The following is a 19855-nucleotide window of genomic DNA, read 5'->3' as shown; positions in this document are numbered from 1 at the left end:
CATGTTTGAGGTGATTTAGTTGAAAAATATTTAATTTTTTTTAAATATGAATCAAATTGGATCCGATTCAATTAATTTCAAAGTTAAATGGGTTTAAGTCGATTTGAAGGTAGATTTGAGCCAGATTGAAGGTGGATTAACCGGTAATCCACCAACAATAACCATTTATTAGTTTTTTTTATCATTTTTCTAAATAATTTTATTATAATTATTAACTACTTTTATCTATATTGATCGATAATTTGATACTTTTAAATATTAAAATATTTCTTAACAATGTTTAACTAGTTTAGATATTTAATTTATTTGTTTATCAAATTGATATTTTAAATTTTAATTATTGTTTTTATAATAATAATAAAAATAAGTGAAGCTTTTGATTGTATTATTATAAACCAACAGTCAAAATAATTTATTTCGATTGTAAAATAATAAATGTATAAAATAAATTGAAAAAACAAAAATATTTTTAAGTAAGTAATTCAATGCCTCGTCAACTTATTATAGATGAAACTAAATTATAAAAATTTTAATTAAAAAATAAATAAAACGAGTTAAATTGAATCTACCCGACCCACATCAACATCCCCAACAACCCGTATGAGAAAATAAATTGGTGACGTGGGATCTGTTTATGATTACTTGATTAATGTACAAAATGTAAGTATGATGCAATGCAGGCTTCTTTTTCTTTTTGAAATGACTGAAAATGTTGTTTGGCATCAAACTTTTTTGCATATCTCTATGCATTCATCATGGAAAGTACTTAGCCAGCCATTGCAATAATCACTCTCCACCGACTCTGCCACAACCTCATCACACTCCAATATCCTTCTACCTACATCATCACTCTCCACAAATCTATAACACAACCATCAAATTTACATGTAAAAATGTAGAATTTACCATTATATTCTCTTTTATTGTTTTAATTCAATAGAAAAACAAAATCAAAATTTCGCATATTTGTCTACTCCCATGATTGGACTCCAACATTCAACATATATCATATCCATATGTATACAGCATAGCTTAGGAAAATGACTGATATGAAATATGATTAGTGAAACATATAGTTTAGAGATTGACTAATATAAAAGATTATTAGCTGAAACAACCACTTGTATTTTTTAAGCATGCAAAAGTTAAACACGTCTTAATATAATAGAAAAGAAAAAGTCTATATATTTGTCATAATTATCAAAATCATTAATTTTCTATAACTTTCAATTTGGAGATGGTTGAGACTAATCAATTTAGTTCCAAGAATTTTTCTTAAAAATAGAGTTATTTATGTGTTTAATGAATGGAAGAGACACCATTAATAAAATAATTTGCATAGTAGATTAACCTAGAGAGTTGTGATTACACCTATATAACCATGTGAGACGAATTAACAGAAAATATAGATAAAATCGATTATATGAATAAAACAAATTATTTTTAATGCAAATTTCGATTAAAAAATTTATCAAATATGTTCAAGTAAAACTATAAGAGAAGTATTGAAATCTTTATATATTTTTAAACTAAATAAATATGACAAAAATATAAATAAATTTTTCATGAACATGAATAAGATTGCTATAAATTTATATAGTTATCTATATTGTCCTAAAGAAATAACAAAAACATCAAACCAATTTTATTGAAATTTTCTTTTTGAAAAGTAAAATATTTGTTCATGTTCATAATAATTCTTTGTTTTATATATATAGTTTTTTTGCATTGGTTTGTATTCATGTTACTATTTCACTCTTATATGTAAGCTTAATCTTTTGAATTAAGTTGTGAACGAATTTGATTTTTATGTTATTTATTCTAAAATATTGAAAACATATAAACAAATTCAAGTTTTTTATCTTTAGTCAAGCTAATTTAAATTAAACTCTTGTCCTGTCGCATGATATAATATATAGACGACATTACATAATCTTAAGTGAGGAGATAATTCACAAATTCATAGAGCGATTTATTGGGTTATATCTCACCATTATTATGATCTCATGTTTGATGTTGCAATGCATACAATGCGAATTCGGCTAGGATGAACACCTTTCTTATAAATTTGTTCATTAGTTATTCCGGTTACATAAATGAGCTAAAAGATTAGGTATTTTTGGATTAGAAAAATATTTTGGAATATGAGAAAATTCAAAATAAATATTTTAGAAAAATATTTTTAAATTAAAAATATTTTTCAAAACACTTTATTCTGAAATATAAAAAAAAAGTTCAAAATAAATATTTCAGGAAATCGGATTCAAAAATATTTTTGCAAACACTTTATTTTTGGAAAATAAAAAAATTGAAGTAAATAATTTAGAAGACATTTTTAATTCAAAAATATATTCTCGGAGAGGTGAACACGAAAGATGTTTTGGGATTGAATTCCTTCTTCCGAATTGACCTCTGTATCATCTTCTTCGTTCATTCCTCACTTATTTCATTGTACACACATTCAAAGGCAGGGGATCACGTTTTTTCATCATCATCAACCTTCGTTAGTTTTCCATTCTCATTCGTGCCTACACTGCTCTCATTTTCTTCACATCTTTCGTTCGCACCCTACTGTTTATTGTTTGGGTTGGTTCGTGTGTAACACTTCTCACAATTTGCTTATTGCACCACGCTTGTTAGTTTCTTTTGTTTTGGGCTGTTTTAATTTCCTGTTTGCATCCCTATATTCATCTCGCACACCAGCACATTTGTTTTTGGGCTAAGCCTCTATTTTCATAATATAAAAATATAAAAATAAATGGGAAAATAACTTTTTGCATTTTTTAAAGAATGTATGAGTACTCCTCTGATAATTGCGTTGTCTTAATAATACTTAATGTCTTTTACATCATTCTAAGACTTTTATTTTTTCCAAATAATTAAAATACATTTTTAAAAGTATAAATGTATGATATCGTCCTAGTACTTAATTCCTTTCTTTACTTTTTCAAAACAACTCAAAAATACGTTTTCATTTCTTTTTTCTAGATTTTTATACCGCCATCGATGTACTTGTGTGATTGTCTATGTCATCTAGTAATTGATACTTTTCTTTCAAAATAATTGAAAAATATGTTTCTTTTGAATGCTTGTATGTGTTCTAGGTGAGATCAATTGTCTCGTGGCAGAGGTCAAGCGGGTTGGGTCACCATCGAACTGTGGCACTTAAGTTGTTACACTCTTAAGGAAAAAGAGTTACGTCCTAGTTAATGGTTATAGCTTTTGGCCTAGTGATAAACGCTCGATCCTAACAATATAGTCCCATAATAAATGTATGAATGATCGTATAACTCTTCACATAGTTCTAGTATTTGATACCTTTTATTTTTTCTGAAATTCAAATAAAATATATATTTTGTTGAACCCAAAAAACAAAAAAAAAAATATTTTGTTTCTTTTGAGTATTCTTTTCTTATTATTTTCAAGAAAAATTAAACATTTTAGAAAATTATATTAATCGTACATTTAATTGAAAGTACAATTGTTGGGAGGATGTTGTAAAATGCTAACATACTTTTTGTGTAATCCATTCTCCAACCCAATATTTTCGCATATCATGTTTTATTTTAAAACTTTTCATAATTTTTCCTAACTCACAATTCAATTTTCGCAAATCATGACTTATTTTAATATTTTCCATAATTTTTTCAAAAAATAAATAATGGTAACAACTTCAACCATTTTTTTCCTATTTCTTTTTTTTCACCATCATATTGAGATTTCGACCGAAATTATCTTTTCTTGTAATTTCACCATCATATATCTAATATATACAATGAGAAAGTTTTGTTTTCGTTGTGCAGTTCTATGTTATAATCATCATAAACAATTTAACGGTGATCATATAAAAGATAAAGTCAATTATCTTATTATATCTCTAATATAATGTTTATCATAACAAATTTACGGAAAAAAAAATATTTTATTATTTTTCATATAACTATTTTTTAAAATCCAGAGTTTTAAAGTTGCATCTTCAATATAGATGTATCATTTCAATTCATACTCACTCTTATATTTTACATTATACTCTTCTTTTTTATCATTAAGCTTCTAGGTCTTAATTGCAAATGAACTTCTATTCTATTCAATTCTCATTTATACGTCCCTGACGAAGAGTTTTTTTTTAATTATAATTTACAAATTGACTTATAAAATTTAAAAATTCTATTTAATTAAGTATTCAATCAAAATGTTTAATATTCTAAAGAATATGATAATATAATTTTAAGATTACTATTAAAAATATTCACTTAAGCTAAAAGTTGAAATATTATTTTGTTTATTAACGTGATATTTAAAACATATCAAATAGAAACCCAAATAAACATAATTATTGTCTTTATGAATAAGAAATTTCAATGAATGGAATAGTAACTCCCCATCAAATATAATTATTGTTTCTATAAATGAAAAGTTTCAATAAATCGACAAAAGATGGTATGATTAAATAAATAATACATTATTGTCATATATCGGTTATGTTTTTTAAATAACACAACGGATAATATTTAAATACTGTGTCTTCACTTGCGAAGACGATTTATATGATTTCTTATTTGATTTTTTGTTTTATATAAAAACTCGTCATGCTAGTAGTAAATACACTACTACTACTAGTATAAATATTTTAAAAATAAAAATATTATTAGAAGATCAATTTCTAACCCGGTAAAATAAGGAGAAATTATGATAAAAGAATATCCAAATAAGATTAAATAAATCTTCTTTTATCTCATAATAAATAAGGCATAATCAGCTATTGTATACAAGGTACAATAAAAAAATTGACCACAATCTTAATTTTAATATTTATATACACTTATTTTCAAGAAAAGTTAACTTGCTATTCAGTGTGAGAATTTGTTTAGAAGGACCCCATTTGTGATTAACCAAAGGGTATTTTGCTAATAAAACCCGACGTGGGATTTGAAAATAATATTTTGATAACCTTATAAAAGTAAAATAACTATTTGATAATATGAATTGGTAATTTAATTAATTTTTTTTGTTTATTGATCTTAGAAAATCAATTTAAATTTAATTAATTCTTAAAAAATTAGTTTATAAAAGGAACATTACTTTTGGTCCTCTTTGAGCATATCCAGTGTGGGTTTCTATTGCAAATGCTCCATTTCACCGAAGGCGCCTTCTCCCTGCACCTCCAAGAAATCTCCTGTACCCCCAAAATTTACGTTTCTGCCCTTATTTAATATCATGTGAGAATGGGTGAAAGTGGGTACGGACGCAGTAAATTTCATTTACTGCGTCAACGTCCCTACACCCCCCAAAACGTTACTATACGTTCCTTGTACTCCGTCTGTTCTCCATCATCCATTCATTTGTGCTTCTTCAGTCCTTCTCTGCAGTGGTCCCTCTCATTCGTGCTTCTTCAGAGTCCTTCATTCTCTGCAGTGGTCCCTCTGTCTTCGTTCGTTCATTCTATCTGTAGTGGTCCCTCGAAGAGGTTTGTATTGTATGACTTTGATTTATTCTGTCTATGCATTTGATTATTGTTTTGTTTATTGTGTGACACTAAGTATGGATTATTGTGATTATTATTGTGATTGAAGGTTGATTCTTTGAAGGAAGTTGTTCTGAGTAACTGCGTTAGCTTCTCCAAGTGGTATTTCCGTCAATCCAGGTTAGCCTTGATACCCATAAGTTTGTAAATGGAATTTGTTTGAAGGGATTGTTTGGAATTCATAATTTATAGGAAACGGAATATAGAATCCGTTTCAAAACTGTATGAAACGGATTCTATATTCCGTTTCATAAAAAAATTTGCAAATTTTTATGAAACGGAATACAGAATCCGTTTCAAAACTGTATGAAACGGATTCTGTATTCCGTTTCATAAAAAGATTTGCAAATTTTTTTAGAAACGGAATACAGAATCCGTTTCATACAGTTTTGAAACGGATTCTGTATTCCGTTTCCTATAAATTATGATTTTCGTATCATTGCATATGTATCATGGTAGAATTGAATAACTTATTTCGTTGAAATTTCCGCTCCTTATTCCGTTTCATAGTATTCCGTTTCATACTTTGATTTTGTGTGTTGGTGTGTATATTGTGTTATTGGTGAATTTTTAATGTGAGTCTCTGTGATTGGTGAATTTTGTAACGTAAATTATGCAATGAATGCAATTAGTTTTCAATTTTTGAATATCAACATGCAATTAGTTTTGATACGTGTTGCATTCACTCGTTTTCTGTGATACGTGTTGCATTCTTTATGCATTTAGATGGGTTATTTACTTATTAAAATTTCTTTTTTTATTATAGTTCATTATGGAAGAGCATCATTTTAGTTATTTGAGTTTCTTGGATTCTCAAGCGGATTCTCAACAAAATTGTAGTCTGATGTCAGAGTTTTCTGATTTTGTTCATGATATCTGCGAACAAGATTATACATCTCATTTTACAACCGATGATATTTTCTCAACACGTGAAGATTTAATTAAATGGGTTAGAGGGGTTGCTTATAATCTTGGGTTTGTCGTTATTATTCTAAGATCGGATAAATACAATGGACAACCAGGAAGAAAGACCCATGTATTATTAGGTTGTGAAAGAGGTGGAAAAGATAGAAAATACAAGTGTGATGCAGAACCCAGTTTATCTGGGACAAGAAAATGTGATTGTCCCTTTAGATTGAGAGGGAGACCCATCTCTCAAGGGGAGGGATGGGTGTTGAACGTAAAATGTGGTTACCATAATCACGATGTCTCTTCTACTCTAGTTGGTCACCCCTATGCGGGTAGGTTGAAGTCTACTGAACAGTCGTTGCTTGTTGATATGACCAAAAGTCAAGTCAAACCTGCAAATATACTTCTCACTTTGAAAGAAAAAGATGATTGTAATGTTACAACTCTGAAGCAAGTGTATAATGCGAGATATAGGTACAAACGTTCAATAAGAGGTTCAAGAACTGAGTTACAACAGTTAATGTTGATGTTGGAACGTGATCACTACATCCATTTTAGTAGATGTCTTGATGAATCTGATGTGGTAAGCGATTTGTTCTGGACCCATCCTGATGCTGTGAAGTTGTTAAATTCATTCAATATTGTGTTCTTAATGGATAATACCTATAAAACCAACAAATATCGGTTGCCATTACTTGAGATTGTTGGTGTGACCTCAACGGGATTAACTTTCTCGGCCGCTTTTGCATTTTTATATAGTGAAAAGCAAAATAATTTCATTTGGGCTCTTGAAAGGCTAAGAGGTCTATTTATGACGTCCGAGGGTGGTCCACAAGTCATTGTAACTGATAGGGATCTTGCTCTAATGAATGCTGTTGGCATGGTGTTCCCTCAGTGTTATCATCTTTTATGTCGTTTCCACATTCAAAAAAATGTGCAGGCAAAGTGCAAAATGTTAGTAAATTTTGTTGATGCATGGGATGTTGTATTGCAAGCCTGGGAGAATGTCATGGACTGTGAAGATGAATTAAAGTTCAACGAGTGTGTTCATCGTCTTGAGCTTGTTTGCCAGCCATGACCTGTATTCTTTGAATATGTTAACGACTCGTGGATCATTCCTTATAAGAAATTCTTTGTGAAGGCATGGACGAACAAAGTTATGCATTTGGGGAATACAACATCAAACAGGTATGTTTGTATTTTGGTATTAATTAAATTTTTTTTTAACGGTTTATATGATTTCCTTGTATAAATTGTACTAGGGTTGAGTCTGCTCACTAGAGTCTGAAGAAAGTTCTTGGAAGTAGTATGGGAGACCTTTGTTCGTGTTGGGATGGAATTCACAACGTTATTATCTTGCAACACAACGAAATTAAGGCGTCTTTTGAAAGAAGTTTAAATCTGATCAGTGACTCTTACAAGGCATTGAGTTATAGAAGATTAGTGGGAAATATTTTTAGATGTGCCTTAGAACTCCTTGCTCCAGAGTTGGAAAGAGTAAAAAAGATTGGATTCGATAGTAGTCTTTGTGGCTGCATTCTCAGACAAACTTATGGTCTACCATGTGCGTGTGAATTAGCACGATATGATCCTGGGATTATTCTTCTCCAAGAAATTCATGTGATGTGGACTAGGTTGAGCTTCTCCAATGTCTCGTCTTCACAATCTGAAGGGCAATTATCTATTCAAAGGGAAGTTGATCTACTGCTTAATCTTTTCAAAGAAGTTGATATTGCAGGAAAAGTGAGCATAAAACATAAATTACTCGACATAGTTTGCCCTTCCATGACATCGATGTTACCACCACCAAGTAAAGTTAAGACGAAAGGTGCAGCTAAAAGTCATAGATCAAAGAAGTCAACCAAACGTGATCCCTCCTATTTTGAGCATGTGGACGCCTTCATTGAGTCCTCAAGACAAGACACATGTGTTGCAAAAACAGAAAACAAGCTGAAGAGCAAACGTGTAATTGAAGAGAAAGTAATACCCATGCTAGAACAGTTCAATCCTGTTTTCCATCCTTATATACTCGATGTTGTCGATGTTGTTGCGGACGGTCATTGTGGATATAGATGCATTGCTGCATTGTTGGGTATGGGTGAGGAGTCGTGGCCTCTAATCAGACATGACCTATACAAAGAACTTAGTCAATGGCGAGATGAATACGCAACATTAGTTGGAGGCTATGATCGTCTGGAAGAACTGAGAAAGTCTTTGCTAGTTCACTCACCATCAGGGGTATGACTTCTACACACCAATGTTGAAATTTATGTATTAAAAGTTGTTTATCATATTGTTTTAGTATAATCTAATTAAATTATATGCAGGCTAATCGAGACAAGTGGATGACTATACCAGACATGGGGTATGCGATTGCTAATCGGTATAATGTAATCCTTGTCTGCTTGTCGTCAGTTCAGAATTTGACGATATTTCCACTTCGTACATCCCCACCTATTTCGCAAAGTCAACATCAACTAATTTGTATTGGACATGTTTACAGTTCTCATTTTGTGCAGGTATATACGTTTATATATATATATATATATATATATATATATATATATATATATATATATTATTTTGATAAAGAACTTTATATCTCTATTCACTAATTACGTATTTACAGGTTCGTCTACAAGAAGGTTGTCCATTACCAACAGTGGATATCATATCATCTAGCAACTGTTACCCAAAGGCAAAAGGCTGGGCATCATTTTATAGAGATAGGATGCAGGCATTCCTAGATTTACACGTAGTGGATCGTAGTTATGTAGATCTCATGGAAGACTGATATTTGTTGATTGTATTAAGTATTTGACTGTTGTTGTTTGTAATTATTTTACCAATATATTAAATTCTAACTCCTTTGGCCAAGGGACGGATATATTTTGGCCTCATTGCTAACATTAAATAACTTAATATAAAAAACAATATATAGATGAAATATCTTAATATAAAAATTCTAACATCAAATACAAATAAATAGTAAATGGACTATCCAGACGTAGATGGTCGTCGGCCTCGAACTCTACGTCCTCCTCTACTCTCTTCCTCTTCAACGCCTTCTTGAGCCATCTGTAATAACTCACGAGTGCGATCCCAAGCAACTGTGCCCTCAGTAACGTCTCTATAGTCTATCATCCGCTGAAGACCGCCTACAATGCGTTTTACGAGACCCTGTGATAATAACAAGTTAATGTCAAATATTAAAAGTTATTAATAAAACGAACAACTAAATTTATAACATACCAATAAACCACTGGAAGATGATGACGGTGACGTCCTCTGAACTGGTATGTCATCTGGCAAATTCCGACGAAGTCGGGGCACAATGACAAGGCTAGGTCGGTCCGCCTCAGCTCCACGTAAAATGTATGGATGGGAGACTCTCCTAAACCACTGCAAATATCCATCTGCACATGAAAAAGGAGCTGGTGCTTGGACCACTTGATGTACAACAAACTGCTCGTGCTTCTTCCATCGATCATCAATAGCCTCAAAGTCCATCATGGGAAGCGAACTGGGCGGCGGTGGAATAGGCTGCATGAAGCCAAATTGTCGCAACACACGCTCCGACATATGATGGTGTACGAGGGTACCAACCCTCAGGAAGCCAGAAAACATGCCATGTGTTACAAGTTGTCGAGCAGCTCTATGTGCTACATATGGGTTCCAAATCATCCCATCATATGTCAAGCCATCCAACTGGACTCTAACATCAGCTATAGCGGAAATGGCGCGTCCAGTGACATAACGTAGAGCACGGGGTTCGGTCTCCACATATGTATCCCGTACTTGCTTCCTTCCCAATGTAGGGAAGTGCTCGTATATCCAAGCATGTATCAAATAACATTTCATTTAACCATTGTCATATAAAACTAAAAACAAGTGAAATAAAGAATAAAATGTTATATAAATGGGTACCTGCAGAAGAGGTAGATATCCAGCTAATTGCTTTGTATTTGCAAAGCTGGCATCTCCTAGCTGCTCATATAAGTGGATAAGAGCAGCAACTCCCCAACCATATGTACGACATCTGGAGAGATCTCTAAATAGCTCGAGATAATGTGTACGAACATAGGTCGCGCTTTTGTTAGCAAATATCGTGCACCCTACAAGGTGCAAAAGATATGCACGTGCAGCAAACTCCCATAGCTCGTTTTCACAACAGCTGTCATACAACTCTCTCAACCAGCTAAGTCGGACCTGTGCACCCCGACTTTGATTAAGCTCCGCACAAGCCATGGCCCGGTCAACACCAAGAAGTTTCGTCAAAATCTCAACAGACTCTTCATATTCAAGATTTTCAGTGGAGCAAAAGTTTCCACTGATGGAAAGATGGAGAAGTGACCATACGTCATCCAAAGTGATGGTCATCTCCCCAATGGGTAGATGAAAAGTATTAGTCTCGGGATGCCATCTCTCCATGAAACCCAATACTAACCCAAGATCGATATATTCATATAAAATATCGCACAGAGGCGATAATCCAGAAGCTAACACAAAAGGTGCAACAGAAGGATGAGGACGTCCTAATTTCTTCACCTTTTTAATATGAGAGACCACTTTCACAACTCGATCCTAACAAAAGAAACAAAAAAGACTAAAAATACTTAACAACAACAAAATTAAACCTATATAAAAACTTCTTACTGACCTGACCATCCCATATCATGCGTGCAACATGATCCTGGTACCGGGTCAATAAAGATGTATCATATGGACCCCCAGGAAATCCTCCACCATCGTTATCAATGCCGTGCTCGTCCTCCCGAGGAACGTCAGAAACCTCATTCTGAACAATATCATCCTCAATCACATTAGCTTCATGTTGACCCCTTCTACGAGCCGAAGCTGTGGGTCTCTTCCGTGTATCACCCTGTCTAGAACTCTCTGGTGCATCATTTGAACCGCGTCTAGCTAAATTTCCTCGTGTTCTAACCATATCTGTAATTCAAAGTTTGAAACATTAGAATCCAATATAAATTTCCTGGAAAAATAACTAAATGAAATAAACAACATGATTTTAAATTCCGTTACCAAATGCAATTTCTGTCTAATAATAGGAAAGGTAAATTATTGATGCTGATGAAGGCAATTTCCTCTACTGGTTTGTAAATTTTACATGCTAGACTTGGAAGAAATGTTTGTTGAATTTAATGCTTAAATTGGTGACGGACCAGTTTAAAGTTAATCATATAGTTATTAGTACCAACCATGAATCACCTCATTTTAATGCCAGCTACCGTGTGTTCTCTTCTTTATACCTCTCTAACCATTCTTTCTTTTTCCATTTCACACACACATAATCTCCAAAGACTCAGCCTTTAATTACATTCAACAAGTAACTAGATTTCACGAAAAAAACACCAAAAAAAACACAAAACGGATACTAAAATCCGTTTCACCAAAATAAAAAAAAAAAAACAAAAAACGGAATGCGTATTCCGTTTCATACGCATCCGACACGGCATTCAAAAGCCGTTTCAATAAAATTGAAAAAAAAAATGAAACGGAATGTGTATTCCGTTTCATGTACTCCCCACACGGTTTACAAAAGTCGTTTCAGTTAAATTTAAAAAAAAAAAAATGCCAAATGGAATGTGTATTCCGTTTCTCCCTTCCCACACGGCTTACAAAAGTCGTTTCACAAACAATTTTAAAAAAAAAATGCCCAAACGGAATGTGTATTCCGTTTCTCACTTCCCACACGGCTTACAAAAGCCGTTTCACAAACAATTGGAAAAAAAAAACAAAGCAAGTGTGTTCCGTTTCACCATTCTGGAAGTGCACTCCTAAAACGAAACCAAGATGCAAAAATCAATTAAAATAAACCGACAACATTCCTGAAATTAATTATAAATTTCAAAACATTACTTGGAGAAGATGCGGGTGCGTCTGTGGTGTTACGCAAGAGAAGACCAGAAAAGGGAGGGAGCAGAGATGAAGACTGTGTTGTGCACGCTCGAGAGAAGAACTGTGTGGTGGAGGTGGAGGATGTGTGCGACCAAAGTGGGAGAAGACCAAATGGGAGAAAACCAAACGGAGAAGACTGAGGAAGAGTGTGTGGAGGCTGTGTGGGAGAAGAGGACAATGAGGGAGAAGTGGCTAGGTCAAAGATTCCTGATGATGGGTGCAGGGAATCAGATTCTGTCTTGGGGTTTGTTTTGGGGGTGCAATGGTGCAGGGGTATGCGTTCTTGGGGTTTTATTAGGGGGTGCAGCGTCAGGGTTTGGGGGTGCAGGGGTATGGGGTAAAAAACACACAGTAAATTTATATTTAACCATGGGCAATTATGGGAATAAAATTGGTTTTGGGGGTACAGACGAGATTCTTGGAGGTGTAGGGAGAAGCCCCTTCACCGAAGCATGTGGTTTGCCAACTCAAGCATTTAAGATCAACTTGGGCTTACCTTAGTGGACTTAAAATGAAAGTCAAGCCCAATTCAATTTCTGAACTTTGACTTTGTGTTGAGAGCAAAACTAACCTAATGAACACAAAAAAATCTTCTAATACGAATACAATGAGAAAAGGTTATGCAATAATATAAATGATAAAATATAATTATTTTTAACTATTTTTTAATTAAAATATTGAAATTGTTATCACTACCTAAATAGTAACGATTAAGAATAATTAATAAATAATAAATTTTAGAACAGTTCATAGTTAAATTTGACCATAAATAAATTTTGACTTTCATAATTATTATTGTTGCAGTTTTATTCTATTTATAAAATTAAAGTATTTATAAATGTTATACAACATAATTGATAAAATCGAAATATCCAATCAAACTTCAAAGTTCAAAATTAAGACTTGTGATTTTTTTTTCTTTTCAATCCAGCTAGACATAAACAAAAGTAATATAAAAAGTGAAATAAAAATTATCATCCTATTTATCATTCATGCATATTCAAAACAAACAAACAAAATAATAATTTAAAGAAATGACAGAAAATAATATGAAGAAAGGGAAAAAAATTTCATAAAAAAGTGCAATCTTTCTATTACAGGAGAATTTGGAAAAGACTAAAAGTTTCAAATTTTGTTATTTTTTATAAAAAATAAAGATCATACATTTCTAACATTTTAAGCTTCCATCCATAGATGATATTCAAACGATCTTCAAGCCTCAAAAAAATATTTTTTCTTGATTCTTGATAGATTAGAAATTCTAAAGTATTTTTTTTTAAGCAAATATAAGCATTAAATACTATTGACTATTTTTGTTTCTAAAAAAATATATAAATTTAATTATTTTAATTTGTGACTTTCATATTTTAACTAAAGTAGTTGTCCACTACTTAGCATTAGATTTATATTGTAGTATATCTCTTAGGAATCTTTTTAATAAACAGAATTTTAAAAGGTATTTAATAACAATTAATGAACGCAATCAACTGGAATTGAAAATAATGATTTTGAGCGATTTCTTGCAGGAAAGAAGAGAGAATTATGAGAGCAAAAGAATGAAGCGTTTTTACATTGATCTAGATACAGGAATGAGAAGAATCACCGAATCATGTAGCAATGAAGAAAGAAAACACAAACGAAAAAACATAATGAAGCAGAGAAACTCAACAGCTACCAAAGCCGAAATAAATAAAATATTTTCTCTTAATCATAATTAAAAGTTGTAATTAAGCCAAAGTCACGGCAAGGAAGGTTCCCACAAGAGCGGTGGCAGCAATGTAAGCCTTGCTTATGGAGAATGCTGCGGAGGGAGGCTCAGAAGCTGGTTGCTCTGGAGCTGGGCCTGGTGTTGGGCCTGATGGGCTTGGTGCGGGAGGGGATGAGGTGTTTGGGCCGGGGGCCTGTGCGGGAGAAGAAGGAGTTGGTGGAGGAGTTGAAGGAGGTGGCGTTGGTGTTGGTGTTGGTGTTGGTGTGGGTGTGGCTGGTGCTGGTGTAGGTACAGCCGCAGGAGGAGGCGCGTTGGCGGTGGGTGATGGAGCAGGTGCTGACGTGGGTGGTGATGGGGTTGCTGATGGTGGTTGGGTGGGTGCAGGTCCAGGGGCTTGCGCTAAGCATGCGGTGGCCAAAAGCCCAAACACGACAAAAACTTTAACTGCGGTATAACCCATTCTATGTTTATGAGCACAAGAAAGAGGATTGTTTGTTGTTGCTTATGTTGTGTAGGAGTGACCTAATAATAACATGTATTTATAGAGAGAACAAATGTATATTGGCTTGGACGGTGTGGGACGCGTATTTTAAGTTATGGGAACAATAATGAGAAGAAATAAGAAAATAGAGGGAAAATAAGAAATAAATGTATGATTTGGTAATAAAAAATATTGAATAATAGGTCAGAGGTTGTTGTTGTTAAGTACATTTGTCGGTTAGAGGTTGAGGGAGGCATCACTGTCTGTGTGTGGCGGTTTTCCAGCCTACTTCCAACTACTGTTTCTCAATTCCCAGACTGTCTTTACGCGTTCTTAACCTTTCTGCTCTCGAATTTCCACAACTGTTTTATTACAATTTTTCAACGTAACCCTCTCAAGTTCCAATCATTGATTCATTCCTTTGGTTTTATGGATCGGGTCAAACACCCAAACTTCTCCTTCTCAATGAAACTTCTCCGATTGTAATTGCCACACAATTTCAAATTCTTATTAGCTCAACACAAAAAACAATTTTTTCGTGGATTAAATATATTTTTGGTTAATCAATTTTAAGTAAAATTTAAAGTTATTTTCTCTTTGAAATTTTTCACCTATTTAATTTTTTATCTTTATAAATGTATAAATTTAGTTATTTTTATTAGATTTTATTAATATCATCTGACGTTTTAAGCGTACTTTAAGATAGTATTTGAATTGTTTACGTTACTTCACCTATTTTCATTTTAATCTTAACTCAAAAATTATTATAAAATATATTTAAAATGTTAAGTAAACTTAACAAAATTTGATTAAAAGAACTAACTCTATACATTTTTAAAAATGAATGACTAAATTAATCAAGAACTTTGAAGAGAAAATAATTCTAAATTTCACTAAAGTTTGGACCAAAAATATATTTAACAATTTTTTTATTAGTTAAATTGTCATCATCTATAGTTTATTTTCTAAAATTTACCTCTGAGCTGGGGCATAATTTGAGTTAAGTTGTTTTAAATGTGATCAGATAACCTTTCAAAACTTGAATACATTCGGCTATCATTATGGTGTATAAAAGTTTTACCTCTTACTGTGATTTTTTTATCTTTTAAATTATAAAAAAATGATAAAATAAGTTATTAATAAAGTAGAATGTTTCTCACATGACATTTTATTCTATTTTAAATTACCAAATTGAGTCTTCTTTTTGAATGCTTTATTTAATATTTAAAGTACAACATCTTTTACATTTCATCTTTTTACTTTTCTTAAAAAAGTATTAATAAAATATGGAAGGTACTATACTAATGCTAGTTTTAACCAAAAAAAAAAGAAAAAAATTTACTTAATTTTTTAGTTCCATTATATGTAAGAAATTGATAGAGATTTTAAGTGCTGTGTATAATTTTATAAAGATTAATAGGAAAAATATTTTTTAGCACAAAAAAAAAAATAACACTTTTCAATTGTTCCTATTTTGGTCAAATTATTTTGAATAAATAACATATTCTTAAAAGTACACTAAATCATCAAGTTTGTTATTAAAGAAAAAGTATGTAGTGTATCGCATGTTCGTGACGTGCAACAAAATGATTGAGGAAAGAACTTTATAGACCGGAATCGGTTCTCTCTACTGTTAATTTTTAAATGAACAAAGTCTTCCTATTTAAAACAACATTTTTTTCAATGTTCATCAATGTAAAAAATTACTCAATAAATTAATTAGAAAAGTATTCAATAATTATTAATTTAATAAAAAAAACTTAAAAATAATGCATTTGTCTTAATTTAAGAATTACTTATTATATATTGGTTCATATTCTCTAATTTAGCACCAAACTAAAAATAAGGACAAAAACAAATACTAAAAAACTGTTGGAAATTTAAAATAGCAGTAAAATAGTTTGATAAGACTAAACCAAGATACAAGAATATTCACATAAACTTAAGACATGTTTAAATCTATATTTTCTTCATATAATAATATAGATAATACCCTTTTACTATCCTAAAGTTTATGAACATTTTTTTAAGTCCTTTTATTTTTCTCCATTAATAAGATCACTTAATCTTTTATATATGTGGAGAATTTGATGATTCAATTTCTTTAAAATTGTAACTTTCATTTTATTTATTGTAAGTTATTTAATATCTACAATTTTTTAAACTAAAATAATAGTTGTATAAAGATTGTACACTTTTATTCAATTGTTGTATCTATTATCAATTGTTCTTAATATCTATAATTGTTGTCACTTAAGCAAAAAGACTAAATAATGAACAAAGAAAAATATACAAATTAATAATAGTTCAAAAAGAATTCAGAGAATAAAAAAAATGTTTAGTATATTCATTTTCTTAATTGCAGTGACAGTAATGTCTAGACAATAGGAAACCACCACTCTGTAGCAGTTTAAGGAGGATCGAGTTGGCAAAGGACAAGTAAATATAATCATTATTATTTTGGATTAGATGGTAAAGTCAAAATAAATATAAATATAATCCATTAATTAAATGTAATCTTTGTTCTTTTGGATTGAATTAGAGTTCGTAAAAGAGCTGTCAAAAGCTGGCAAATATTTTTTATGATCTTATTTGTGCAAGCTTCGTTGTAGTTCTGATACCGTTTGTGTTTATACACTAATGTAATTATCTTGTAAAATATATTAAATATTTTTACAAAGCGACATTTTATAATTAAAACAGTTCAAGCGTAACCATTTTCTAAAATTAAAATTAAATAAATATATAGTTTCTCAATTTCCTTAAACACAAATTATGACCTATTAGATTTTTGAACAGAATAATTTTTAATTATTTAAAAAAATTATTCTTTTCTTTTCCTCATGATTTTGTCATTAATATTGACGGATTAGTTGAAAAAAGTAAATATCTCAAATTATTTAAAGTCATACTAAAATTTGGTTGTGTGGATACTTTGTCCTAGGTTCCCAAATTTTGAGAAAGTTTATCTTTGGACTATAACTTTTTCTGAAAGTAGAAACTATAAGTAAAGGGAGTTATTTATGCTTTTTTTTTTTTTTTTTTTTTTTATAGAACCTTAGGAGGATATATGATTTGAATGCGAAGGTGAATTAGTAACAAGATTTTGACTTTTATGCAATGATGGTATATTGTTTGAAAACCATGTTTTAAATTAGATGTTATATATTTTGAGCTAATAGATTATTGATTCTAGAATGTTCGAATTGAACACTCTCAATAAACAATTGATTGACTAGATGAATCATTCGTGTTAAAATATGTAAATTATTAGTCTAAGTTTTGAACTAATAAAGTTAATTTTATATTGTTTTTCAAAGGACTAAATAGGTTTTTGGTATCTTAACTTCAAGTGAAAAGTGGAATTAATCCCTCCTTAAAATTTTGGACAATTTTATCCCCAAATTTTAAAAATGTGTAAATTTAGTCCTTTTAACCGAAATTTGTTAAATTTATTAACATTTCAAATGCGTTTTTCAACTAAGATCGAAGTATAAATGTGTCAAACAATTTAAACAACTCAAATACTATTATGAAACACAGTTGAAACATCAATAAAACTTAACAAAATTCGGTTAAAATGACTGAATTCACGAATTTATAAAGTTAGGTGACTAAATTGGGTAAAAGTTTCCAATATGAAATAATTCAAATTTTCACTGAAAGTTAAGGGACCAAAAACATATTTAACCATCTTCCACATATTAGTTGACGTTGATGAATATACATGCACACAAACACATTGGATTTGAATGGTCAAGGTTAAATTGAAATGGATGAAGAATGATGTTTGAGCAAATTATAGATTACAATGATCATTTTGAATTGTTTGAAAGTTGCATTTGTTAAAAGGGCTTTGAATAAAATTTTTGAAAATTGATTTGCTCTATAAGAGGTTAATTTTTTAACATTTTCACTCAAGTGAAAGATTTTTGCTTATGAAAAAATAGAGCAAAGTTTCAAACCATGTTTTTGGTCCTATTTTCGCTGAGGCGAAAGTAGTACCACAACTTAACATTTGGTTTAGTTATATTCTCACTCAAGTTAGGAAATTTTCGCTCAAACAGGTCAATTTTTGTTAAGCTAAAAAACAAAATGAAAAAAAAATACTCTTTCTTTTTTTATTCTTCTATTTTTAATGAATTGTGTGATTATTTGTTATAACTGTGAAGTGAATATTAATTTGTATATTTAATTGATTTTTGATTTTGTTTAAATTATGCATATTGCATAATTCAGTGGCAGGTTTGTTGCCAATTGCCACAACAAGGTGCCTTCGAAACGATTTTCGCATGACAAAATGTCGCCACAGAACAACAATAGCGAAAAACATATTTTTGAGTAGAAGAAAAAGTTTGAAAATATTTAGGTAGAAGGCAACCACTTCAATAAATTCTATTGATGATTTAGGAAGCTTGGAATACTAATAATAATGAAGATCAGATTGAATTTTTAATCGCTAGTAATAGAAAGAATGGTGGAAAAAAAGGCAAATAAGTATGTTTGGTAGGAATCTCGTTCTTGTTTAAGAGAAGAGAAAAAAAAAAAAGAGTTAATATAAAAAAGACAAGTGACAAAAATTTGAATGTTTTAGTTCATTAACATATTGTTTATTTCAGTATAAATTAGGCTTGTTATTCTATCTTATTACATTGAAGAGCTTTCAAAACATGATTGATGGTATTAGAGTTTATGGTCCATATTTCCTAGTTCTTACGTATCATGCCTGATTATAGTTATTCTTACCTTTAAAATGAAAAATCAATCTTATCATTGTTATCGTCTCTAATTTGGTAAGGTATAAAATTTATATTATACCACTTCTTTTTTTATCGAACGGGAAATATATATGTTTGTGTTTTATTTTACTATTAATTAAATAATTTAAAAATAAAAATAAAAATTATTATAAAGAGAAAAAATGATATTATGAATAATTTTAAATAAAAATAATATCTTTTTTCTTTGATGTTAGATCTTAAGAAAATAATATAATTATGTAAATATTAAATAAGTATAAAATAAAGTAAAAAATGATACATAATTAAAATTTTATGACAATTATAGTATCTGTTATTGTTATTTTTATAAATGAGACAAAAAAATATCTCATAACTTAAATTTGGTATAATATTGAACTAGCTGAATCCTTCATAAAAAATACAAATTATAACTCATATGAAATTAATAAGAAAAAAATATTGTTTTAGTTCGTGTAACATTATACAAATAAATACTTAAGATTCATACATTCTCATATTACAAAAGATAAACAATATTTACATATGGACCTATGCTCGGGAAACACGCATAT

At 30.6% G+C, this 19855-nt stretch overlaps 4 protein-coding genes across 4 annotated transcripts; 2 read left to right on the top strand and 2 right to left on the bottom strand.

Moving 5' to 3' along the window:
* Window positions 1–6296: 6296 nt before the first annotated feature.
* On the top strand, window positions 6297–7511 carry LOC114175422 (PKS-NRPS hybrid synthetase CHGG_01239-like). Its single transcript, XM_028060187.1, has one exon. The coding sequence runs from the start codon at window positions 6297–6299 to the stop codon at window positions 7509–7511; it is 1215 nt and encodes a 404-aa protein (XP_027915988.1).
* A 545-nt stretch (window positions 7512–8056) lies between these two features.
* On the top strand, window positions 8057–9227 carry LOC114175421. The gene is made up of 3 exons (XM_028060186.1): window positions 8057–8671; window positions 8761–8952; window positions 9063–9227. Exons 1-3 carry the CDS (start codon window positions 8057–8059, stop codon window positions 9225–9227), a joined length of 972 nt encoding a protein of 323 aa, XP_027915987.1.
* Window positions 9228–9430: 203 nt separating this feature from the next.
* LOC114175420 (protein MAIN-LIKE 1-like) lies at window positions 9431–11381 on the bottom strand. Its single transcript, XM_028060185.1, has 4 exons — window positions 11094–11381; window positions 10361–11017; window positions 9686–10258; window positions 9431–9613 (listed from the first exon to the last, which is right to left on the bottom strand). Exons 1-4 carry the CDS (start codon window positions 11379–11381, stop codon window positions 9431–9433), a joined length of 1701 nt encoding a protein of 566 aa, XP_027915986.1.
* Window positions 11382–13892: 2511 nt separating this feature from the next.
* LOC114176921 (classical arabinogalactan protein 4-like) lies at window positions 13893–14592 on the bottom strand. The gene has a single exon (XM_028062124.1). The coding sequence runs from the start codon at window positions 14518–14520 to the stop codon at window positions 14080–14082; it is 441 nt and encodes a 146-aa protein (XP_027917925.1). The 5' UTR covers window positions 14521–14592; the 3' UTR covers window positions 13893–14079.
* Window positions 14593–19855: the final 5263 nt, after the last annotated feature.

This window comes from Vigna unguiculata, chromosome 3, assembly GCF_004118075.2.
Source record: "Vigna unguiculata cultivar IT97K-499-35 chromosome 3, ASM411807v1, whole genome shotgun sequence".
Taxonomy (NCBI): Eukaryota; Viridiplantae; Streptophyta; class Magnoliopsida; order Fabales; family Fabaceae; genus Vigna; species Vigna unguiculata.
The sequence above is the reverse complement of the archived record's forward strand: the minus strand, read 5'-3'. Positions and strand labels throughout refer to the sequence as shown.